The 24,944-nt window shown below is 48.4% G+C and overlaps 1 protein-coding gene across 5 annotated transcripts in view; it reads left to right on the forward strand.

Annotated features, from left to right (window-relative positions):
- The window catches only part of TRIM66 (tripartite motif containing 66), a 42,663-nt gene extending 24,687 nt beyond the window's left edge, over positions 1-17,976 (forward strand). For 4 of the 5 annotated variants that reach the window (XM_073882960.1, XM_073882959.1, XM_025894350.2 and 1 more), the window contains exons 11-20: positions 5,713-6,234; positions 6,395-6,587; positions 8,624-8,684; positions 9,103-9,277; positions 9,553-9,842; positions 10,348-10,474; positions 10,802-10,876; positions 11,244-11,396; positions 11,812-12,030; positions 12,761-17,976. In XM_073882960.1, the coding sequence (XP_073739061.1) occupies positions 5,713-6,234; positions 6,395-6,587; positions 8,624-8,684; positions 9,103-9,277; positions 9,553-9,842; positions 10,348-10,474; positions 10,802-10,876; positions 11,244-11,396; positions 11,812-12,030; positions 12,761-12,820 (1,875 nt within the window). In that variant the 3' untranslated portion in view covers positions 12,821-17,976. The remainder of the gene's footprint in view (positions 1-5,712; positions 6,235-6,394; positions 6,588-8,623; positions 8,685-9,102; positions 9,278-9,552; positions 9,843-10,347; positions 10,475-10,801; positions 10,877-11,243; positions 11,397-11,811; positions 12,031-12,760) is intronic. The other variant, XR_012375365.1, reaches the window with a different exon arrangement.
- Positions 17,977-24,944: the final 6,968 nt, after the last annotated feature.

The following is a 24,944-nucleotide window of genomic DNA, read 5'->3' on the forward strand; positions in this document are numbered from 1 at the left end:
ATATGTTGCATTATTTGTTTCAGAAGTACAGATCTGTGATTCAACAGTCTTACACAATTCACAGCGCTCACCATAGCACATACCCTCCCCAATGTCCATCACCCAGCCACCCCATCCCTCCCACCCCCGACCACTCCAGCAACCCTCAGTTTGTTCCTGAGATTAAGAATTCCTCATATCAGTGAGGTCGTATGATACATGTCTTTCTCTGATTGACTTATTTCACTCAGCATAACACCCTCCAGTTCCATCCACGTCGTTGCAAATGGCAAGATCTCATTTCTTTTGATGGCTGCATAATATTCCATTGTGTATATATACCACTTCTTCTTTATCCATTCATCTGTCGATGGACATCTTGGCTCTTTCCACAGTTTGGCTATTGTGGACATCCCAGCAATATTATCTTGCTGTAAGAACCTGGAATTTATATTAAACTCAGGGTATGTGCTTTAAGTGTCTGTGTATTGACTTCTCTATCATGTCTTCCTAGACTGCTAGCTTTCTGGCTAATGGCACAAAATCAAGACCAGCCAGTAGATTTTTAAGGCTGGGCCCAGATTCCTAGTCTTGGGCCTATATAAGCTTGGGAAATCTGTGTCATCACTCTGTGTCTCAGTTTCCTTTTCTGTTGAATGAAGGAACAGTGCTTTCTCTGAATTTTGACAACACCGTGCGCCAAATATCTCAATAATGTAAGCCCACTGAATTCCAGAACAAGATCTGAATGATGAGGATGGAGAGGGAGGCGGCAGGTAGAAGAGCAAAGGTCAAACAGAAGACAGGCTAGGTGGGTGAAGTACTGCATAATGACCAATAGAAGAGGTCGAAGGTCTGGCGGTTCAGGGAGGTCACAGGTCAGGCAAGCTGTGGAGGCAGGTGGTTCAGACAGGTCACAGGTCAGGCAGGTGGCAAACAGAGATCAAGGGAGAAAAAGAAGAAGAGGAAAGGGACAGAGATAAGAACATACAAGTACGGGGGAAGGAGAGAAAATTAGGAGCAAGTAAGGAGATGCAAGTGAGGAGGGTCAGGGCAGCTCCCCTCGTACCCCAGCGATGACCTGAGCTGATTATCAGAGTGAATGTTTTTGGCATTTTTGACTTCTCTTCCTCCCCTGAATGAGAAAATAGTTTATTTTCACTTGCAAACTTCAAAATACATATTTTTCCCTCATGAGATCTGTAGGTTTTGTATGTGAAGAAGGCAACGTGTCTGTTATGTAGCTGACAACTTGGAAGTGGTTGCCTGTATAGACCTTACAGCTGGCCATATCATTTTGCCTCCTCTCATTTGACCTCTGAACAATCCTGGGTGCTAGAGAGGGCAGGCAGCATCATCTCCATGGACTGATGAGCTCCTCCTGTGTGTGCAGCACCAAATGATAAGTGTGGCCATGTTCCCAAGCCTGGCATGCTCTCAAGAAGCCCCGTCCTTCCTTCCAGTCCCTGGAGACCCAGCCTCCTTTCCTAGCCCTGAAATTTGGCCCTCCCCTTCTCCCTACTCACCTGGTAGCCCTGGCAGCAGGGTAGGATGGAGGTTCTCGATCCTCTCTTTCCTCCTGCACAAGAAATAGTTCCTTCACTTTTTGTATTTTGTATTTTTACCTCTTCACTCCAGAGAGCCAAATGAAGTATCAAAAATACCAACACACAGTGTACCTATGTTCCCGAAATGCCACTGTATTTGTATAGCCTGTAGAAATAGGGTGGGGCTGGCACTTTCCTTGCACTGTCTCTGCGATCCTTCTCAGACTTCTCCCATGGATATTTCTCAGGTTCTTTTTACCACTACCAGAGCCTCTTCCCACCTCCTGATAGCCTTGGTCTCCTGGAGGTTGGCTGTGGATGTGGACATGAAGAAGACTAGTCTAGTCTACAGTATCTTAGGACATATGATTGACCCTGTGCTGTGTGCTGTGTGTTATAGGAGCAGGTTCAGCAGGCCCAGCTCAAAATAAACTGTTATAGAATTTCCATAGTTCTTCCATGGCTCAGTCTGCATGCCCTCCTCTATCATTATATTATGTCACATTTCGTGATATGCAATAAGTAATCAGGACAAGGGAATTGATATCCTACAAAGATATCATGCCTCTAATCTGGAGATAGAGGTGGAGACAGCGTACCTCTAATCTGGGGCGTTTTTGTCTGTGGGAATTTAATGTTGTGTATTTTGTGACATACAACACCTGACCATTATTACTTGGGATTGTCCCAGGTAGACCTGGGTGCCCTTCATACTTGGCCCCAAGGATCTCATAGAGAGAGTCATCTATGTCATTGGCAGATGAGATGACCACCAGAGCTGCAGGGAATATACATATCAAATGGGGAAAGGGTGAAAGAAACCAGTTCAAAGGATTTAGACTGTCATATATTACAAAAGGGGTTGCAGCCATCACTGGGCATTTGTGTCCATAGATAAGGAAAGATAGTATCTTCGAAAGCTGTGGTGGCATATAACCAGGACAGCAGGGATGCCAAGGAAGGCAGGTCACAGCATGTTTGAGATAGCTCTTCCATGCTTACTCTACCCCATTCGCTCTGAGTAGTCTCCCCGGACCTCCTTCTCCTCGATACTCCTTATCTGGGGACTTAGACTGTAGGGCAGATTGGAGCCGTTTTATTGAACACTATTGAACTGCCAAGGAACATAGAAAAAACAAACTTTTCTTTGGGGAGACAAAGGGCATTTATATTTAGCTTGTCTGCCTTTAAAATTGAGAATTAAGAATAGAACATAGAAACTTTACTAAAACAGTGAAATAATAAGGGAAAAGCGTTGGAAAGAAGAGAAAGAGATGATAAGAAAAAAAAAAAAAACAGGAGAGGAAGAGGGAGAAAGTCGAGGAGAGCAGGCGAGGGAAGGACAGAGGCTGAAGTGCAGAGTGTGGGAGGGGGGAGTTCGTACAGAGAAGGACCAGACGGACAGGCCAAGGTCAAGAGTATGGCGCAGGCGCCGGAGATCTGGATTCTCAACCTGTAAAAATCCCACCTCACATGTCATGCTTAGTTGGTGAAATATTGGAAGGAACTCCCGAGGTCAGGAATGAGACTAGGATGGCTACCGTCACTACTTCCATTTGACCTGGTCCTCCCGTAATTAGCTGGCAGAGTAAGGCTGAAAAACACATGCAGGGAAAGGAAGAAGTAAAACTTAACTGGTCACGGATGACATGATTTGTGTGCACAGAAATTCCCTGAGCGACTTCAGCAAGGTCTCTGGGTACAAGGTCAATCTACAAAAATCAATTGCATTTCTATGTGTGAGCACAAATAAAGGGAAATGGAAATTTACGAAGTGATGTGTTCACTTACATAAAAAACTTCGGATGCCTTACTGAGTTCAGGCCACAAGAACAACACTAACAGTCACGATACTGGGGGCAGCAGCAGTAGCTGGGGGTCACTGAGTACCTGCCATGTGGCAGACAGTGTCCTAAAGCTTTACCTGGATTCATTCTTGTCACCTTCACAACCACCCTGTAACATTTGTGATGAGGATTCAGTGAGGAAATGTACCTAAGACACTTAGCAAATTTCCTTGCATGTAATAAAAGCTCAATAAATGTTAGCTATATAAAGACAAGCATGATTTTAGAGAGATGCATACACCCTGTTAATAGAACGAAGCTGCTATTTATTCGGTTTAAGATTTGTAGAACAGTCACACATTATTGTTGTGTGTGTATTTTTTTTTTTAATTTTAAGCAGCTCATGAATTCATTTATTCAGCCAGGTACTGCTCCTGGATCTAGAAATACAATGGGTAACAAAATAGGTAAAATCCATGCCCTAGTGGAGTTTACAATTTATGGGGGAAAATAGAGATTCATCAAATGGTCTCACAACTATGAAAATACAGCAAAAAAAAAAAAAAGGAGTTAAAAGAATGTAAAAGAGAGGAATGAGGTCTGGGCCACAGAATGAAAAGGGACTTTGATACAAAAAAATCACAGGTGAGCTGAGTTTAGAAGGATGTAAGTGGTACAGGGGCAGGGATAGGAGAATGTTCCATGGAGAGGAAGCAGTCTGTTTGAAGGGGATGAAGGTTGTAGGTGAAAGGAGAGCTTGGCATGTTTCAGGGTTTGAAAAAAAATGTCTGAGTGGCTGGAACTCAGAGAACGGGAGGGTTGTTGCGTGAGTAGGACAGGGGATGGGTGGTCTTTTTCACAGTTGTCCTAAGAACGGTGGAGTGCCCTGTGGGGCTTCATGCAAAGGAATGATGTGGTCAGATTTGTGTTTTGAAAATATTTCTCCACTGAGGAGGCTACTGCTGTAGTCTGGAAAAATACGGGAGTGTAACCCAGGCTCGGGCACCAGCAATAGAGAGAGGAATTGGGGGAAGACGTGTGAGTTGTTTAAGGGGTAGAATTGATGAGGTTTGGAATTAGCTTGGGTGAGGGAGGAGGGATGCCCCACTAATACTTCCCCTCCTAGCATCTGACTTGAACTGGTGACTAGGAGTGACATTCACTGAGGTGAGGACAGCCTTTTCTTCACCATTAAATGGCTTTGCTAATTTTATAGTGAAACTTGAGAAGATATTTGAGGTATTTACTTTCCTGTGGAAATTTGAATATGTTACTCATAGGGAAAGGCTGAAGACATTGATTTTGGAAGCTTAGAGATGTTTACTCTCTGTTTCCCCTTTGACTTTCAAAAGCTGTCAAATTGTTCTATCTTTAGTCTTAAAAAAAAAAGGCAGGGATATCAAGCTTCTAAATTCCTAAAGGTTACATTTAGAACCAGTCTCTCACTGTCCCCCTTCCATCAAATATATTTCTCCAATCTGAGAAACGGAATGCATCCAGTGCAGAAATCTGTACGTCTTAACTTCTCTTTGTGAACCTTTAGGTCTCTTCTCACTATATCACCAAGCAGTTAGACAGGAGAAAGTAATTCTTGGGGTTGGGAAGTTATGGCCTAATCCAGTGATTGTCCAGACTGGGCTATATTAAGACCTAGCTGCTCTGATGTTTTCTGCCTCCGGTTAGAAGGTCTTTGGCGGATTGAGTGGGGCTAGGAAAGACTTTCACATCTTCTTGGTCAAAGCCTTCCCTTAATGCTGATGGTTCTGGAGTTGATCTGAACAGGACTGTGAAAAGGGCCGAGTTGGCCCAGGTTCCCCAGGACTGATTGGGTCCCCTCGGGCCTTGGCATTATCTTAGAGAAGACCTGAGGCAGATCAGAGCTTGAGCCTTCTGGACTTCCTTCCATTTTTATGTAGCAGAAACTAGTCCGCAGGAATGTCCAAAGGGATGAGAAGGCACTTAATGATTTAGTCAGAGGGGAATGTGAAGTTGGAGGGCAATCCCACAATCTGATCCTTTGCTTAGGTACTGGATAGGGGGTGAGGGGTGTGGCCTGATGGTGGCTCTTTGTGTGTGTGTGTGTGTGTGTGTGTGTGTGTGTGTGTGTGTGTGTGTGTACCACCCTCAGGGTCACTCTCCCACAGTTTCATCTCTGTCTCACAAACACACATGCACACGAGTGTCCTCAGTCTGTGTCCGCCTCTCTGTCAGAGCCTAGCAGCCTCCTTGGCATAGGGGAATGGTAATAGGACTTCATGTGTTGTCTGAGTTTCCTGCAGCTCCTAGACTCTGAGGCCAGAGTGAAATCTGAGCATGGGAGCTCTCTCGGGCTGCATCTCTCAATCCCTCCCCCCATCCCCTGCCAAAAGCCTGACTCTGCCCTGTGTTCCTTCCTGCAGCATTCCACTTCGGTGAGCATCATGGGCTTTTCCAACACGCTGGAGATGGAGCTGTCATCTACCAGGCTGGCAAGGACCCTAGAGCCACAGATCCAGAGCATGAGCAGCCTGACTGCTGCCCCTTCCCACATGGTCCCAAGCCTGCTGAGTGGCACGCCCACAACTGTGTCCAGCCTGATGAGCGGTCAAAACCAGGCTATGCCCAGCCTGACAGCCAGTCATCTGCAGACCATACCCAGCCTCGTACGCAGCGTGCCCCAGCCCATGCCCAGTCTGATGAGTGATTCCTCCCAGGCCATCCCAAGCCTAGCAAGTGATCACTTGCAGGCCAGGCCCAACCCGATGTCCGGTCTCACCCAGACTATGCCGAGTCTGGCAACTTGTCCTCTGCAGAACATGCCTCCAGCAGCTGACATGCAACCAGAAAGTGGCTCCAGCTGCAGTCCGGGCTCTGGCCAAGCTGGAGGGAGCCTGTGCCCTGCTGATGTGGCTGACCCCTCTCTTGGGAATGCCCTGTGTAAGGTAAGTCCCGGGGAAATGACATTCAACTTCCTCTGCTCATCACTGGGCAACAGGGTGGCCCCTGAAGGGCTTATCCTGGCCTTAGCTTCATAGCTCTATGACTACTAACAGCAAAACCGCTTGATCTCTTTGATTCTTGTTGGCCTTTCGCTTTTGAAAGATGGAAAATGAGGATTCTACCCGCTTCACTGACTCTCTGGGACAAGACCTGACAACCCTGGGTCTGGAGGTTTCCAAGGATTTGGCTATGCCTGCAGAATTGGAGGAGCCAATTAACCTCTCTGTGAAGAAACCTCCACTGGTCCCAGCGGTCAACACATCCATGGCTCTGCAGCAGTACCGGAACCCAAAAGGTGAGGCACAAGTCAGCAAGCAGCCTGTCACTTGTGGGGGCCATAGATGTGAGCTCAGCACTCCAGGTCAGATGCAGGTCAGGAGACAGGCTCGAGGCAGGAGGGAGCAGCGTTTCTCTCAGGCTCAGTTCACTTCCTCCCTCCAGAACTGACTTACTGGGACCTGTTCTGTTTCCCTCACTGTGGCTGGGACTTAGCCTTGTGTAACATTTCCATGCAAAAAGTTCTGGAGGTCTGGGTCAGAGGTGGGGGAGGCAGGAAGCACTCATCTCAGAAGGGCTAGCCTTGGCAAAATATTTTAGGGAAAAGAGCATATCTGACTTTGGAGTCAGGTATATGTCACTTAGAAAACCAGTTCTGTCTTTTTATGTTTGACCTTTCTGAGCTGGTTTCCTTCTCTGTAAATGGGGCTAATCATAGCTACTTCATAGACCACTGGGACAAATAACTACAGTGAGATCATTTGATGACTTTCTCTGTAGTAAGGAGAATTGGCCTTGCTTTCCCTCGTGCCCGGCAGTCCCGTGGATTTGTGTTGTGCCCCAGGGTAAAAGGAATTTGGACCAGTGGACACTGGCTCTGATTCTCTTCTCAGCTTCCCACACCACCTCCTCAAGTGGGGCTTCCTTTCTTCTGTCATAGGCGAGGGCTAGTCAGGGAGTTTGAAAGCAACCACCGAGTGAGGATTTGGGACTTTTTCTGTTTAGTGTATGATACATGTTTAGTCTGTAATGATCACTCTATTTCCTATACCTTTAATAAACAAAAATGAAATAATTTTTCTCCATGTTTTTTCGTACTGACTGAAAGACCAACTGAACAATATTGATTCTTATTAACTGCATAGTAATGGGACCCTAAATTTTAAGCAATTAAATGTTTTGGACCCTGCTTGCCCATGGAAAGTGCTTAGGACAGTGCCTGGTGCTGAGTGGGTGCTTGGTAAATGCTAGTTTCCTCCTTCCTCCCCACACCGCCTGCTGCCCATCTACACAGGCTCTACCGCACCACTCAGGGTAGGGCTGCAGGGAACCTTTTGCCTATGGAGTCTGAACTAGACTCTCAGGCAGTACTAAAATCCCAGCACTTGGTTGAAAATGCAGAGGCTGGACAGAACCACTGCTGAGAGCATGTAACACCAGTATATGGAGAACAAGAGATTTCTGAACTCATTTGGAAGGTGAGGAGCTGGCCCCTCAGCACCTGACCCAATACTCATCCCTAGATAGCCTCTGAGTATTGTTTTTTTTTATTTTTAACTTTTTATTTTATTTTATTGTTAAAAGATTTTATTTATTTATTTGACAGAGAGATGCGGCGAGAGAGGGAACATAAGCAGGGGGAGTGGGAGAGGGAGAAGCAGGCTTCCCGCCAAGCAGGGAACCTGATGCATGGCTCGATCCCAGGACCCTGAGACCATGACCTGAGCCAAAGGCAGACGCTTAATAACTGAGCCACCCAGGCACCCCTAACTTTTTAAATTTTTAAATATTTTTTAAGTTTTATTTATTTAAGTAATCTCTACATCCGACATGGGGCTTGAACTCACAACCCAGAGATCAAGAGTCGCATGTTCTTCAGACTGAGCCAGCCAGGCACCCCATATCTGTTTCTCTTTTTATTTATTTATTTATTTATTTATTTTTAAAGATTTTATTTATTCCCATTTGAAAGAGAGAAAGAGCACAAGTAAGGGACGGAGGTGGTAGGGGAGAGGGAGAAGCAGGCTCCCCACTGAGTGTGGATCCTGACGTGGGGCTCAATCCCAGGACCCTGGGATCATGACGTGAGCCAAAACCAAGAGTTGGATGCTTAACCGACTGAGCCACCCAGGTGCCCCTGTTTGTCTTTTTAAAAGAAGGTGACCTTCTTCCCCTCTCAGGAAGGAGAGCCATGGTAGGATTGCCACCGTTATGAATGATTACAGTGTGGGTAACAATTGTGTGACAGGTGTGTGGCCAACGGTATGAGTAGGACATATGAGTGGAAGGTATGGGTCATAAATGTACGTCACAGGTATTTGTCTTTTGCCTTAGAGCATGAGAGTTTTGAGCAAGGAGCCCTGGAGCTGGATGCAAAAGAGAACCAGAGTATCAGGTAACAGGCTGTTGGCCCAATCTCCCTCTCTCACCCTCCAACTTCATGTCCTGGGAGGTTGGCACAGGAAGTCAGCAGCCTTGATGACTTAACTAGAAGCAGAAGTTTACTTGCAACAATCTTCTTCAACTCCCAGATGCTCGAGTAGGATCTGTGTGGTTGGGAGTCTGGGATCTTGTGGGAGGGTATCCTGGCTCCGGCAGCAGGGGGCATGTACTCCGTGTGAGGTCCTCCCTCTTTAGGAATTCCCCTTTCTTTGAGCAAAGCGCTCCCCTGGGGCAGGAGAGTGAAACATGGGCCTGCACAGGGTGGGACTGCGATCTGGAGTAGTGGCATGTGGGATCATGGAGGAGCTGACTTAGAGGCTGGGGTCAGAGGAGCCTCCTCCAGAGACCCAGGGGTGTCTCTCTTGCCACAGGCCCTTCAGTAGTGAGCCTAAGATTCCCTACGTGCGGCTGGAGCGGCTCAAGATCTGTGCGGCCTCCTCGGGAGAGATGCCAGTGTTCAAGTTGAAGCCCCAGAAGAATGAGCAGGATGGGAGCTTCCTGCTGATCATTGAGTGCGGCACTGAGTCCTCCAGCATGTCCATTAAGGTACCACTCTGCTCTGTCTTGTCCTTGAACTTGGCCCACCCTGGAAGCCCCTCTTCTCTCTCTGCCTCTGTCAGAATTCCGGCTCTGGCACTGGCCCTTTCCGGAGTCTGATGTGCGTGGGGCTGCAGCCTGGCCGGACTTACCCCTGGCTGTGAGGGGGCTGTCCCAGCGTTCCCGGGGCTCGGCTGGCCCGGGGGCCTGGTGAGTCCGTCCTCTCCCACCCTCCACAACTTGTTGGTGCTGTGCTCTGACTGCGGACTCCCTTCTTCTCCAAGGTCAGCCAGAACAACCAGCCTGATGCCGTCCAGGCCCCAAGTCTGGGGGGAAGAAAGGTCACTGTCACTTCTCTGGCTGGGCAGCAGCCTCCAGAGGCGGAGGGTGCATCTCCTCAGGAACAAAGACTCATTCCTCGGACCCCTGGAGCCAAGAAGGGGCCCCCAGTACCCATAGAGAACGAGGACTTCTGTGCTGTGTGCCTCAACGGGGGGGAGTTGCTGTGCTGTGATCGCTGCCCCAAAGTGTTCCACCTCTCCTGCCACCTGCCGGCCTTGCTCGGCTTCCCGGGGTGAGCCGTGTGGGTCCTCGCGGGCTGCTCATCCGGGAGGCCTCTCCCAAGCCCGCTCAGCTCCCTGGGCTGGGCTTCCTCCCTGGGCTGGGCTTGCTGCCCGGCCTGGGCCCCTGTGAACTGCAGGCTGCGAGTCAGCGGCCCCACTGCTGTGTGCCTTGTGCACACCGACAGGCGATGTTTGAGATTGGAGTGGCTTCCTTTCTTCCTCTGTTCCCAGCTTCCTCCTACACACACAGATTTGTCCCCATACTCCTGTCGCAGCTCCTTGCTGAGTCCTGTGATTTTCTGGATTCACTCCATCCCGAGTTACTGAATTTCTTTCAAGCTGGTGGTTAGGAAGCCATTCCGCACAGGGCAGGGCTAGGGACCGAGTCTCCAAGCCACTGCGCCTCTGCTGCGCACCGCCCCCCCAACCCGCCCCGGGTATCTTGGAGCAGAGGGACAGGGGAGGTGGCTCTGGGCCACGTGCTGAGGCCTCACTGGGCCTCACCTGTCTCTGCAGGGGAGATTGGGTGTGTACCTTGTGCCGCAGCCTGACCCAGCCCGAGATGGAGTACGACTGTGAGAATGCCCGCTATTGCCAGCCTGGGATGCGGGCCACCCCTGGCCTGAGCATCTGTGACCAGAAGGTAGGGAGGGGTCTCTGAGGACAGTGTTCCCTGCCTGCGGCAGCCTCCCTGTGCCAGCAGCTAAGGTCTTTCTGAGGCGATGGGAAGCCTCTCCAAGGTACCTCTCTGCTGGGCGATGCCTGACAGCCTGGCCCGTGGGCATTTGCGGGGAACCCCCTCCTGCTAACTATTTTCCTCTGGTCTGGGAGGCTGGGCCCTGCCTTCGCGTGGGGGCCCATGCCCTGCAGGACAGAGCAGACCCTGGTGGAGTTTCCAGGGTCACTCTCTTCAGTCCTTCTTGAGGTGGGGCCAGGGCGAAGTAACCTGCTGCCCTTCTGGTTTCTGCAGAAGTGTGAAAAGCTGGTCCTGTCGTTGTGCTGCAATAGCCTCAGCCTGCCCTTCCACGAGCCCGTTAGCCCGCTGGTAAGGAAGGCTGCCCATTTCTGCCGGCTCCCGAGGTCCTGGGCCCGGGGCGGGTCCCGGGGGTACCCAGGGCGGGCTCAGAGCATGGCCACTGGAAGCCGGGTTAACTCGTGCCTGGGCTGGCGGTCCCAGCCGTGGCCACCACGGCCCCCCAGCCCCCCGGCCGCTGCGCCACACCTGACTGGACAGTGAGCCAGTCCTCCTTTCCCCTTCCCTTTGTCTTCTCTCTCCACTTTTCTTCTTGCTGCTGTTCTCTTTCTTGTGTTCTTTCACTTCTGTTCCACCTCCTTCTCCATCTGCCCCTCCTTATTTGTACCTCCCCTTTTTCTCTCTTCCTGCTTGGCTTCCCCTTCTTTCCTCCCCCAAGGCCCGGCATTACTACCAGATTATCAAGAGGCCCATGGACCTGTCGATCATCCGGAGGAAGCTGCAAAAGAAGGACCCAGCTCACTACACCACCCCAGAGGAGGTGGTGTCCGACGTCCGCCTCATGTTCTGGAACTGTGCGAAGTTTAACTATGTATGTCTTGCCTGTCTTCCCTCTCCCCTATCTCCCAGGGACCCCAAGACTCCTGGCTGGATGGGGATATCAGGTTTGGTCCTGAATTGCCATGAGGACCTGGGAACAGGCTTTCTGGGCCCCCCCCCCTAGTGAGTGTTTATAAGCGCTCTCCCACGGTTGGTTCTCAGCGTGGACTCAGGAGGAAGAAGGGGGGAGTGCTAGTGGTTGGCCATCTGTGGGTAACTGTCAGGGCCAGTTCTGCTTTGAGAGATGATACTAAACTGGTTATCTTGAGTCTTCAGGAGAAAATGTCCCATTCTAGACTTCCAGGAAACCAGCCAGGCTTTGTGCTCTCTGTAGAGCTCTTGAGGGACCGGGTAGAGATGGGCTGGCGGAAATGGGCCGGACCATCACTGCTCTCCTTCCCCTTCAGCCTGACTCAGAAGTTGCGGAGGCCGGCCGCTGCCTGGAAGTGTTCTTTGAGGGCTGGTTGAAGGAGATCTACCCGGAGAAACGTTTTGCCCAGCCAAGGCAGGAGGACTCAGACTCCGAGGAGGTGTCTAGCGAGAGTGGGTATTCCACTCCCCAGGGCTTCCCATGGCCCCCCTATGTGCAGGAGGGCATCCAGCCCAAGAGGCGGCGACGTCATATGGTAAAGAGTTGCTGCCAGGTGGTGGGCAGGTGTGGGGGTCAGTTGGGCAGGCAGGGGGCACCCAAGCAGCACATACAGGGCAACCTAAAGCTCGGGAGGCACAGGAGAGTGGTGACAATGAACCCTCGCTCCCAGCCCCTTAGTCTAAGGGGAAGGGAGGGCAGCGTGCGGCTCAGTAAGTCCAATTACCGCTGAGGCTTGAAACTCAGAGAGGTGGATGTACCTGCCCAGGTCACCCAGCAAATTAGCAGCAGAATCAGGGCGAGAAGCCAGGGCTCCCGACTCGCAGCTCAGGGCTGGTTATTCTGCACTGTGATCCCCAGGAGAGGAGAAACACCTGGTCTCAGTGTCTGATCTCAGCTTGGGTTGGGGAGGAAGGTAGGCATATTTCCGGCCCCTTGGTGTAGAGAAGGAGGGAGAGGTGCTGCTCGCAGCAAAGAGCGCTCCTCTGACCTTGGGTCTGGTCCCACGTGGGCAGCCTCGAGACATCACTTCGGCGCTGTTTTGTTCCACTGAACCGCCCCACCTGGCTGCTGGGTGCCAGGCCCGACCAGCCACGCCCTGTGTGTACAGTGCTTGGCACACCGTAGTGTGTGGTGGCTGTTGCATTCCTGGGCTAGAGCAGAACACCTGGGCTCTGGGGAGCCCCAGTCTGGACACTGGGCCTTGTCACATTGACAGGTGTTACACTGGGCCATGTTACTGCCACACATTTTTTTTTTCCTTTCAGGAGAACGAAAGAGCAAAACGAATGTCCTTCCGCCTGGCCAGCAGTGTCTCCCAGGTGTGAGCAGCCTGGCGGCTGGTGCCCCATCCTGTCGACCACTCCTCCCCACCTTTCAGCTCATTCTCTTCGGATCGTGGATGTGAGACGAGTCTTGCCGAGCTGTGCAGTGCTCTTCTTTGCCGTTTGCATCTTACAGCATTCATTTGAGAGCCATAGTGCATCCACTACAGAGAAGATTTCGGTAATAAACAGCAAAGAGGGAGGTGTTCCCGATTACCAGAAAAATCAGATGTGTAGGGTCCACTTGACGAGCCCACGCCTGGTCAGGCTCAGGAGGACCTAACTTCCTTGGTGACTCTCTCTGCTGAGGAAAGCAGACTTTTCTCACCTTTCAGCGTGCAGGGCTTGGGAGCAGTGTATATATCTGAAGTCCTCCTGGGCCCCGAGGGGAGGAAAAGAAGGGAGAGAGGTTCTGACATATAGCAGGCCTGTGAGCCCCGGCCCAGCACAGCCAAAGACTGTCACTGTTTGCCTTTGCTAGGCCTGCCCAGACAGGACGCTGCCTTGCGCAGGGTAATGGAGGCTTCTAGAGGCCAGAGGTCTCAATTGGTGCCTATTTGGGTTCTGACGGTTTTCAGGGTATTTGTTTCTCATGCCCCCTCTGCCAATGTTGACTTAGGTGGCCGCTGTGCTCTAGGTGGTATGGCCTTCTCGATGGGGCCGGGTAGCTGTGCAGGGACCGCTGACAGCTTCAGCCTCGGATTTCACTGGCAGGGCCTGTCCTCTGTGCCACTGACTTTGGGTTCATAGCTCTTCTTCGGTGTCAGAACCTGCCTTCCTAGGAGTGACTGTCAGTGGCCATCTCTTTGGTGTCTCCACTCGGAGGTCTGGACCCTGAGTTCTGCCTGGGAAACCTGAAAGGCAGGGGCTGGCCAAGGAGGCTGACCCAGAACCAGCCCACCCTGCTGGGCTTCTCCTCCCTCTTAGAGACCCTGGTCCCCAGCTTCCCCACTTTCACAGAGCCAAAGATCAGAGGCGAGTGCTCTGACTCGCCTGCCCCCCGGCTGCCTGCAGCCCAGAAAAAGCTGAGACTCTAGTGGTAACCCTTTTCTGTTGGAGGCTGGAGAAGGCCAGAGGGTGAGCCAGGAGCCCTATCCAACCGCTCATGGGGGGATGTTCTGTCTAGGGTGGAGAAGGGGAAAACTGAGAGGTGAGGAGCCAGAGTCCTTCGGTGACCTTGAAGCAACTTCAGGACGTTACTTTTCTAAGAATGCAGAGGGAAATGTTCTGGAAGCCACAGGCATGGGAATTCCAGGCTGCATCTCGGATGGAGATGGCTCTTCATGGTCCCTGCAGGGTGTTTGGGAGGAGGAGGCCCAGGCAGTTGCTGGGGGTCAGGCTACTTCGCCAGCAAGGACTCGGTTGAGAAGGAAGCTACCGCTGATGATGCTGGGGACGCTGCAGAGCCGGCACTCCCGTGGCCTGGCCTGCAGACGCCGCTGTTTCTGGTCTGGTCATGGCTTGGCTCATTTCAAGGGAGTCTTAGGTCATGGCTTTATTTTTGCTAAGAGATGAAGTTTAAGGAAGTTCTTGTGTGTAGGGCCTTTGTCAATGGGAACATTCTGCTCGGAGAAAATATTTCTTCTCTCCTTGTCAGTTGGTGGTACTGCTCATTTCCTTCGACACCCAGGCTGAGAGGCTGTCTTGGCTTCAGAGCCAACCACGCCCTTGGCCCGCCATCCTTTCATCAGCCCTTGCCGGGCTCTCCTGCACAGACGGGCTTCCATAGTCCTGTTTCCGAGTTTGGGGTAACTAAGTCTTTAATGCGCCAGTAGCCAGCAATCTTTAGACCTAGCCCTCTGCTCCTTGGGGTGCACATGACTCTCTGGATTGGGCACTGGCTACTTCCCTTTCAATTTTTTTAATCTTTTCCCCTGTTTAGTTGACTTGGCAAGGTTCCTTCTGTACTTACCTCACGAATTCATGCTCTTGGTCACCTTTCCTTTGTTTTGGCCCCCACCCCCACCTCCCCTGCGTGAGCATCATGGTGCTATATGCCGGACAGCCAGGTAAGGGCCGTGACAGCCTCCAATCTGATTGAGATCCTTCCACAGAAGCAACTAGAGGCCACAGATACGAAGCAGAATTGCCTGGCTAACTGCTTGGCTTCCCTTCTGTTATGTATAGTGTGCTGGGCCAGGAGATCTTAGTAATGCGACGGAGAGTCACATATTCCTTTCCCATCTCAGAGACCCTGCATGCTGAGAGGCCCACTTTCAGCACCTGAGCAGTCGTAGGGTGTCCTTTCCTGCAAGGGAGCGAGGTCCTGACCCACCACACCACCCCTGCGCTGGTTACCCCACACCACTGCCCCCACCCCCACCCCTGGGCTTTTCCTATGGACTTAACACCAGCATTTTGCGTCATGGTCTTGTTTTGTTTTTGCATGCAGAAAACAGAACATGACATTTTAGAAATTAAAAGAAAAAGCTGCTAGCTGAGTGACTGGCCTCATTGGCTCTTTGCTAACGTCTGAGCTGATCCTGCTTTTGACTTACTCCCGTAATGGCCCCTTTTGAAGTCAGTCAAGTCCTTTGGCCCTTGACTAAGTCATGAAATGGAAATACAGTGAGTTCTGGGTCCTCACAGTACAGAATGCAGTCCTAGTGGAGAAATGGGGCTCCTTGGATGTGCTGAGAAATAGGAGAGCAGAGTGGCTTCAGTGGATATGAAGGGGATTTTCGTGCAAAAACTGGTGCAGGATGAATTGTGGAGTACTGTTCCAGAACATGGGTAGGCTGGCCCTACCTGACTTCTGGCAGTTGCCAACTATACCCCCTCTGCAGGTCCCCTTCCCATAGTGGCAGCTGCCTGACCCTCTGTAGGCTCTGCTCTAAGATTTGGTGGGTTCTGGCTCCCTGTAGCAACAGGTCTTTGCCTTGCTCCTGAGACCTAGACCTCTCCTTGTTTGTTCCCAGGCTCTGCTCTACTCTCTCTCACTCCGTGATGTCATGTCACCTCTAGTCTTCTCTCCTGAATTCCCGAACTGAGACTTTGCTCCTTCGGGGTCACCTCCCCCATGCTTCCTCTTCTCCCACTCCTGCGCTGCTGTTTACTGAAATTGCCTGCTCCTTTAGCCCAGTTCCCTGACCTCCTCTCTTTGTCTCAGCCTTCACCTGGGCTGCTTCCTCTCCCTAGCCTAAACCCGTGAGCCATCACACATGGACATTTTTATCAGGATCCTGACCTTTCTTATCCTCCCCAACTCAAACCTTCCCCTAAAACTGTCAACCGTTCTCCATTTTTGGCATCTGCTTATTTTCTGATTCCTCCTCTTGGGTTGCTAAGCATGGCAGCTTCATAGTTGACACCCTCAGCTGGGCTGTCAGCCTTGATGGGTGTATCTTTGGCTGGTAATTGCGCTGCTATCTGCCCATGCCCCTCGTCTTTGCTCTCAGCAAGTGGCCGACCCCATTGCCTCCTTCACAGAACAGAGTCCCTAAAGTGAGACGCTCCCCGCCCACTTGCTCTCCTCTCCCTCCCGTCTGTGTCTGCATCCCTCCTCGGACCCTTGCCGTCTGCTCCCGTTTGGTGCTCTGTTTCTTGAATCCTGCTCTATGGCCTCCAAGACTTATCCCTCTTCCCACCACTCACACTTCCTGGGCCTCAGCCTCCCTCTCCATCAGTGGCTCCACAAAGCCTCTAAGCAAGCAGAGGTCTCCCCCAGACGAAAACAAAGCTTCTTAGAGTCGGTTGCCCCTTACCCATTTTCCTTCTTAGCCAAGTTTCTTTAAAAAAGGATTTTTCCCGTTAATCCTTTTCACTCTTCAACCCTCTACAGCTTTTCCTAAGAGTCACCAGTGACCACCCAGTTGCCAAATCGAAAGAATACCTTTCAATCCTCAACTGTCTTGATGTCTCCACAGCATTTCACACCACCCACCCTTTGCTCTTTGAGATAGGCCATTCACATGGCTTTTCTGACACCGCAGGCGTCTGGGTTCTTCTCTTACCTCCTGGCCACACAGGCTGAGCCTTTCTGGAAGTCTTGACAAGGGAACACATCTGCAGCTCCTTGCGGTCTCCCCTCTTCAGTCCCTGGGCCGTCAGGAGGAAGCCTGGCTGTTCCTGCCCCCCACCCTCTGTGTCCGCCTGTTTTCCTTGAGTCCATTTCTCTCCCTGGACTCTGTTCTCCCCATGCCAGTTATGTTTATAAGCTCTCCTGGGAGGACAGCATCTGCAAGCCTTTCCCTCTGCCTTTGCCAGTATAGCATGGAGACAGATTTTAGCTACGTTCACCAAGAGGTCCCATCCAAATCAGCCTAAGAATGTGGATTGAGTCTTATCAAGAAGCAGTTTGGTAAATGGGATTCCCAGGCTGGTGGGCAGCTCATCGCCATGATCCCTCTACCAGTTAGAGCCAGCCACAGTTGGTGAGGCGCTTGGGATCATGATAAAACATGTTTCCATGCATGGGTCATTGTGCTACTGGTCAGGAGGAGAATCCTGGCAGGGGTGGCTGTCTGCCACTGGTAACGGTCTGGTCAAGGGAAAACTGAGAAGTGCTGGGATTCATCCCTTGCTTGGGGCTCAGCTGAGGTCAGCTGGGCCTCTTTTGGCCAGGTCTGTCCCATCTGTGCTGGTATCAGCCCCTGCATGCTCCAGCTGTTCCTTAGAGCTGGACACAGGTGTCGGGTGTTTTCTTGGAGATGGGGTGAGATAGTAGAAAGTGACCTGATTTGAGATGCTGAACACCTAAATTTTGGCTCTGCCAGTTATGAGCTATGTGATACTGGGTATAGTTTCCCCATCTATGAAGTTGGTTGGGGGAGGGGGTTGAAAACAGTGATCTCTCAGAGGCTGTGCTACTGGAAAGCTGGTGGTAGTGATTCTAACTCTAAAGCTCAGGCCCCACAGGGAGCAATTAACGGGGGTAGGACATAGCTGGGGAGTCTTGGCCAAGGTAGGACAAAGGGACTCACAGGCTAGACTGAGCTGCTTTGAGGAAAGCAGCTTTGAGCTGCTTCTGGAGCCATATGCCCATTCCTCAAGCTGCACCTCTTTCTTGGATATCTAGGGTGAGTTCCTCTTGGGCCTTTTCCAGAAGCGGCCATTGGATCCAAAGTAGTTGAGGGCAGGAGGGAGGAATACTGTAAAGGGAAATGTCACTGATCTTAAAAGGACCTACACACTCAAGAACAAATTAAAAAATAGCACTTTTCTTTACCAATAATTGTGTCCTGGAGTGTTTCTTCAGTAATTATGGTCGAACCTACTTCATGGTCTTCTTGCCCCTGGACTCCACATCATGAAGAACACAAGATGGGGAAGAATAGACTGGGAAGCCTTCCATCCAGGGAAGAACTCAACTCTCCGCTTCTTGTTGCATGAACACAGCCCATTCCTCAAGATTCAGGCAATGAGTCTGGGGGCAGAGTTAGGGGAAAGCCATCTTCTGAGTGCCCACCACTTCTAGGCACTTCATACCTCAAGAATGTCTTTTATATATATTCCCCAGTCACCTAGCCTGAGCTCTCCTCTCTGCCCGGTCTACGCCTGTGGTTTCTAGCCATCTGGGGGAGAAGGATGTTGTTTTGAATATTGTTCATTCATGTGGACTGCACAGAATCTGAACCCCTTTCCTATTTGGGCGGAATTCCCCACTTCAGGAGTCTTGGGAAGCAGAGCTCACTCTTCACTACTGTAGCTAAATATATTAAAATCTTGATTGATCAGCATGCCCTGTAGCTAGGATACAGGTCTAATGGTAGTCATTAAAAACAAAAACAAAACAAAACAAAAAAAACAAAAAACAATAAAAACACCAGGGACCACAGAGACTTCTCTGGTGATGGTATTGGTTGCAGTGAGGCGAGGTTTCCATGGCAGCGAGAGCAGCAGAATGAGCTGAAGCCCCTGGTGCTTGATGGCAGTGCTGGTTTCCACAGTAGACCCATTAGCTCCTAATTCTCTCGCCTTTCCAACAATTCTGTGAAATCTCTCAACAAATATTTTATAGAATCATTTTCTGCTTAAATGAACCAGAATTGGTTTCTTTTCATTGGAAATAAGCGCCCTAACTGATGCAGAAATCTCGGAGAATCTTATCAAGTCAGCGACCCACTCTCTGAGCTCCAGAGTCCTGCGGTCTATTGGACACGTACACTTCGGTGTCTCGATGTCACCTGACATACTAGTCAGTCCCCAGCACCCTTAATGTATTCTTCCTTATGTAGTCTCTATCTCGGAAGCTAGGAAGAAAACCAGGGGGATGTGGTGTCAGAGAAGTTTGTGTTTCAAGGAAGGATGATCATTTTTAAAAAAATATTTATTTGGGAGAGAGAGAGAGAGCGAGAGCACGCACATGAGTGGGTGGGAGGAACAGAGGTAGAGGGAGAAGCAGACTCCCTGCTGAGCAGGGAGCCTGACATGGGGCTTGATCCCAGGACGCTGGGATCATGACCTGAGCCAAAGGCAGACGCTTAACCCACTGAGCCACCCAGGCGCCCCAGATGATCATCACTTTTAATGCTTAAGATGAGACCTGGAAGTCTTTCGGACCCCCACCCTTCCCAGAGTGGCCCAAATACCCAAAACCTTACCCACACCTGCTCCGAGCTTTCTGCTGTTTGTCCTCCAATGCTATCCTTCTCCAGGTCCCAGGGACATACAGCCTGACTGCTCCCCACTCCTCAGCTTCCACAACAAGCTGCTATAGCAAGCCCACTCCCCAGAGCAAGCCCACTCCCCAGAGCAAGCCCTACACTGGCAGGCAGGCCTGCAGCAGACCTCTTCCTTCTGCACACATGGCCTGTGGATTGTTTTATCCACTGGCAGTATAGGAAGAGTATGCAGGGCCTGATAAAAATAAGTCCTAAGAAAATTTAAAAATAACAAAACCTAAATAAATATTCAGTATCTAAATGTTAAACCCCTTAATTGTTAATTTTATAACAATTTCATAATATTTCTCCTGCACAGCTGGAGGCCAGGGGTGCAGCAACCCCCAGGAAGCTTAGGAATATCCTTTCAGTCCAGTGGGGGAAATAAAGCTCTGTTTTCAGTATAAGAGTATAGGTTCCACTGGTGTAATGACAACAAAAAAGATCCAAAAAAAGGGGCTTAAAAAATAGAAATGTATTTCTTTTTCAGGTTAATAGTCCCAGAGGTAAGCAAACAGATTAAGGTAGGTAGATGGCTTTGCTCTGTGAGATTGTCAGAGCCCACGTTCTTTATAAGGTCTGTTTTTACCATTCTCTAGGATGTCACTTTCATCTGTGGGATTGAAGTGGTTGAGCAGTAGCTTATCCGTGTTCCTGTCTGGAGGAAAGGTAAAGGGAGAGGAAGTGGAAATAAGCAATTTCATTCAAAACCTGTGTCTTGGAAGTTGTACACATCACTGCTTCTGACATGCAGATTCATGAAGCATTCCATATTTTTAAGTATGAGCTCTGAATCAAGATTATTGTTAGATTTCTTCCATGCATCCACATGTTCCATGCTAATGGGATGGTATTACAATAGAGTTGCATGGATAAAACCTGGTTTAGAAAAGAAAAAACAAACAAAAAACCTGTGTCTTGGAAAGTGTCATATACATCACTGCTTCTCAAAATCGCTTGGTTAGATCTTATTCATAAGGCAACATCCAGCTCTAGAGGAGGCTTGAAAACACGAACTCCATAGCCTCAGCCATGCTTCAGCCAAAGAACTAAGGCCTGGGGCTGGTGGAAACAGTTGTCCTTCACTAGAGCTCTAGAGAAAGGCTCTGTCCTTTGTTCCAGTGAAGTCCCAGGTGTGGTCCACTGACAAGTGTCCCTTCATGGCAAAGGCTGGGCCAGGGCAGAGCCTCTGTGACTTTTCAAGTTTATTAATTAGCTTAATGGAGCATTTATCCTCTCTTTCCTGTATGAAATGTATCTCTGGGTAACCAAATATTTGATGAGGGGCAGTGTCTCTTGCAGAAGTATTCCAGCTAATAATTGAAGGATTGATAGATTGGAATATTGCCATTTTTCCAACCCCTAATGAATGAATGAATCTGGGTAATGACCATGCACGGCCACCCATATCACAAAAAGGAGAGACGTCTAGACATTACATGTCTCCTGATTGAAGAACACATTATCACCTATGAAGTGTTTCCAGACAAATATGTTCTGACCCTAACCAGACCCCTGGGTCTAACTGCCAATTAACAGATGTAGTTCCCAAATGACAGGAAATGCAAAGAATAGAGGAACACCTTGAGTGACATCACAAGGATACAATCAGCAAAATCCAGTCTGTGGAACGTATAGGACAGATGATCCGGTTCCTTCAACGAATATATTGCATGGGGGGTAAAAGTGGGATGGGCAGGAAACCTATAGATTAAAGAGACTTAAAAAGCAGGGCGCCTGGGTGGCTCGGTTACTAAGTATCTGCCTTCCGCTCAGGTCATGATCTCAAGGTCCTGGGATCGAGTCCCACATCGGGCTGCCTGCTCAATGGGAAGCCTGCTTCTCCCTCTCCCACTCCCCCTGCTTGTGTTCCCTCTCTTGCTGTGTCTCTCTCTGTCAAATAAATACAATCCTAAAAAAAAAAAGAGAGACTTAAAAACCATATAAACCCATTGCAAAGTATGGAACTTACTTACATTCTGATTTAAACTAGAAATATCACGAGATAATTGGGAAAAGCTGAACGCTAACAGGATATTTGATGATATTAAAAACTTATTTTTTATGTTATTTGAATTTGTTATTTTAAATTTTTATTTTTTTAGGCATTATAAAGGTTTGTTATAGTAGAGTATTAGAAACAATGAAAAGCCTGTAGAAGATGGTTAAATAATTAATAGAATATAATTTTAAATGATATTTAAGGAGTCTGTAGGGCATATTTTAAATGAGACAAAGATTCTCAAAGTCTTTGTTTGGATTAAGAATCCAACAGAGTAATGGGATGCATAAAGGGAGAAGAAAATTCCAAAGTTTTTATTTCTGAAAGCAGAGACGTCAGTTTAAAAAATTATCAAAAGAGGAATAAATCATTAATACAAGCAGATTTCCAGATTAGATTACCTTTTATAGAACATCATAACACCTTCTGAAGCACAGTCCTCTTAAAAGATGCTTTTGTATGAATAACATTTCCAAGGCTCACTGAACAATCCTGCTCTGTTTTTTGTTAGAAACTTTCATGCAGTCTCTCCCCACCGGACAGGAGGGTAACACTCTCTTGTCTTTAGTGTTAGTTAGACTGGGTTGATTTTCACTAGCAGTTAGAATGGCCTAAATTTTCAAAACTGAGCACTAAAATTCTATCATTTCACTTTAAGACAAAATTTCCTGTCTAAGAAGTTTTAAGTGTATAATATAGAAAAGAACAACTACATAAAATACCTGGTACTTAGGTCAAATACCAGATACTAGATCAAAAAACAAACAAACAAACAAACAAACCCAGTTGTAAAGGACATTTTTGGGACAAGTGGGAAAATTTTAGTATGGGTCCGTAACTTGTATTAATATGAAATTTCCTGAGCGTGATATTTTGAACTGTGATTACAGGGGAGAATGGCTTTGTTCTTCAGTGATACATGCTCAAGTATTTAGGGATGAAGGGTCATGTTGCCTGCAACTCTTTAGGGTCCACAGAAGAACTCTGTGTTGTATTATTAAAGGAAATGTGGCAAAAAGTTACCAATTGGTAAAGGTGGATGAAGGTTATGTGGTGTTCATTACACTGTTCTTGGGAAGCGAAGGGCAAATTTAATAAATGAAATATGAAGCATGCACCTAGAACAGCATCATGGAAAATACTTATGAGATGATGCCAATTTAAAAAAAAGCAGAACACAGAATTACATGTAAAATAAAAGAAAAAAGATATAAATATATTAGAATGTTGCCAGTGGTTGTCTTTTCTCCAAGCTTTGCACTAAAAAGTTATATTTTATATATATATATTTTACATATATATATATATAAACTTTTATCATGGAATGTTTCAAATATGATCTTGTGTGTCTTAGCTCAAAGCCCCCTCCTCAGAGAGCTTGTCCTAACCACCCAATCTGAAGTGGACCCCCAGCACTTTCTCTCACAATCTTGTTTTATTGTCATCCTAGCACTTACTACTATATTATTTATCCTTTTATGTCACTTGTTTTCTTGCTTATTGTCTGGATCACCCCTCATCTGATGTAAGCTTCCCAAGAGTAGAAATCTAGCCCAGACCCTCGAACAGTGCCTGTAGTTGCTCAAGAGCTATGTGTTGGATGAATGAGTGACTCAGGTCTTAGTCATCCAACCTTCCATTTTACCTGGCACTCCGAAGTCTTGAGAAGGTGAAGAACTTGTCCAAGGTCCCTCATGAGTTCGTGGTGATGTTAGAACTAGAACTCAGGCTTTGTGACTCAGGTCTCTATAGGCTCTTCTTTCAAAATGTCTCAGGCTGAACTAGCTCCAGGGGCACCAGGCAGGTGGCAGGAGTGAGGGAGGACGCACAGTGCATTCCCCTTGTTGCAGTGTGCCGGAAGTCCCCTAGGTGGCGCCAGCGGCACTCATTTAGCTCTAGGGAAAGGGAAAAAGTGGGTACAGGCAAACTCCAGAGGCACACTTGGATGAGAAGCGGGATATTTGACAGTCTTAAGTTGTCTCTCTACCGACTGCTCATTAGTTGTGAGGGAGAAAAAATGTACAGTAATTAGACAGTGGAGAAATCCACGCCTTGACTATGTGATCAAAAAAACATCACGGATGGAGGGACAGATGGACGTGTTGTGAGTCCAGAAGTGATACACTGTTAAGGACACAACATCACTTATACAGTATTGAAGCTCGGAATGCACAACCTGAATCTAATGAGAAAAACATCAGACAAGCTAAAAATGAGAAATGCTATATTAGGGCCAGGGGATAGGGGACTGGATTTTTTTTTAAAAATGGCGTCACGAACAACGAAGAAAAATTGTGAAAATGTCCCAGATTAAAAGAAGCTAAAGAATTGACAACAGAATGCAATACCTGAGACTAGACCGGGTCCTGTAGTGGAGGGAGATGCTATAAAGGACATTATCAGGTCAACTGACAAAACTGGAATATGGACAGTAGACTACATTCGTGTATTGCTGTTAAATATACTACAGCTGGTAACTGTACTGTTGTTATATAACGTTATATAACGGAATATCCTTATTTTTAGGGAATATGCACTGGAGTATTTAGGAGTAAAAGGCCATAGTGTATGAGACTTACCCTCAAATGGTGCAGGAAATATATATATATATTTATTTATATGTATATTTAAATATAGAAAGTATGTATTATATATTGGGAGTATATACTTTATATATTGAAATTAGAAAAAATATATATTTGTATATATACGTATAAATAAAGCAAATGGGGTAAAATGTTAAAAAGTGAATCTGGGTTAAGATTCTTTTTTACTATTTTTACTTTTTAACTATTCTTGTTACTATTGGATATTCTTTTTATTATTTTTATCTTTGCCACTTTTCTGTAACTTTGAAATTATTTCCAGATAAACATGTAAGAAGCAAAACCAAAGTGAAGGATGGTGGTTGCAGGCACCTCCTCTGCCGCCCTTGTTTCTGTTGCCCGATTCAGAGCTGGCGTCCTGCCTCCCTCGAGCGTGTCTTCTGCTGTCCCTTGCTTCAGTCATTCTCTTCCGAAAGGACTGAGTTTGGCTTCCAGCCCCTGAGGCTGAGGCTGAAGCTGAAGCTGCAAAGGGGTAGAACTACTCTGTGCATGGCTGGGAAAGGCCCTGAGGTCTCTGTCAGGAGATGTGGAGAAGCAGTGGAAGGCTCTGAGTCCTGTCTTCACTCCGACTCTGGCCTCTGGGGCCTGAGGCTATCTGTGGGATCAGCTCGTTGGAAGCCATCGGGCTCAGGCTGGGTTTCCCCAGCCATTCTGATGAAGCATCTGGTACCTGGGGGGCTCAACTGGGCTGGGTGTGGGAAGAGCCTTGGCAGTATTGGGACAGGGAGGGCCTCACGATCCTTTCCCTCTGCCGACAGTTTCTTGGAAGTGACACAATCCGTTTTCTCTCCTGAGTCTGGCATGCTGGACACCCCTGATTCCTCAGGGGTCCTTCCAATCTTCCAATGATCTCCTTTGCATTAAATCGGCAACATGGGATGTCTGGTGATAGGGAGGTAGGACGCTGACCCCCAAGT

This window comes from Callorhinus ursinus, unplaced genomic scaffold (assembly GCF_003265705.2).
Source record: "Callorhinus ursinus isolate GAN/ISIS: 27379988/994484 unplaced genomic scaffold, GSC_fseal_2.0 scaffold49, whole genome shotgun sequence".
NCBI lineage: Eukaryota > Metazoa > Chordata > Mammalia > Carnivora > Otariidae > Callorhinus > Callorhinus ursinus.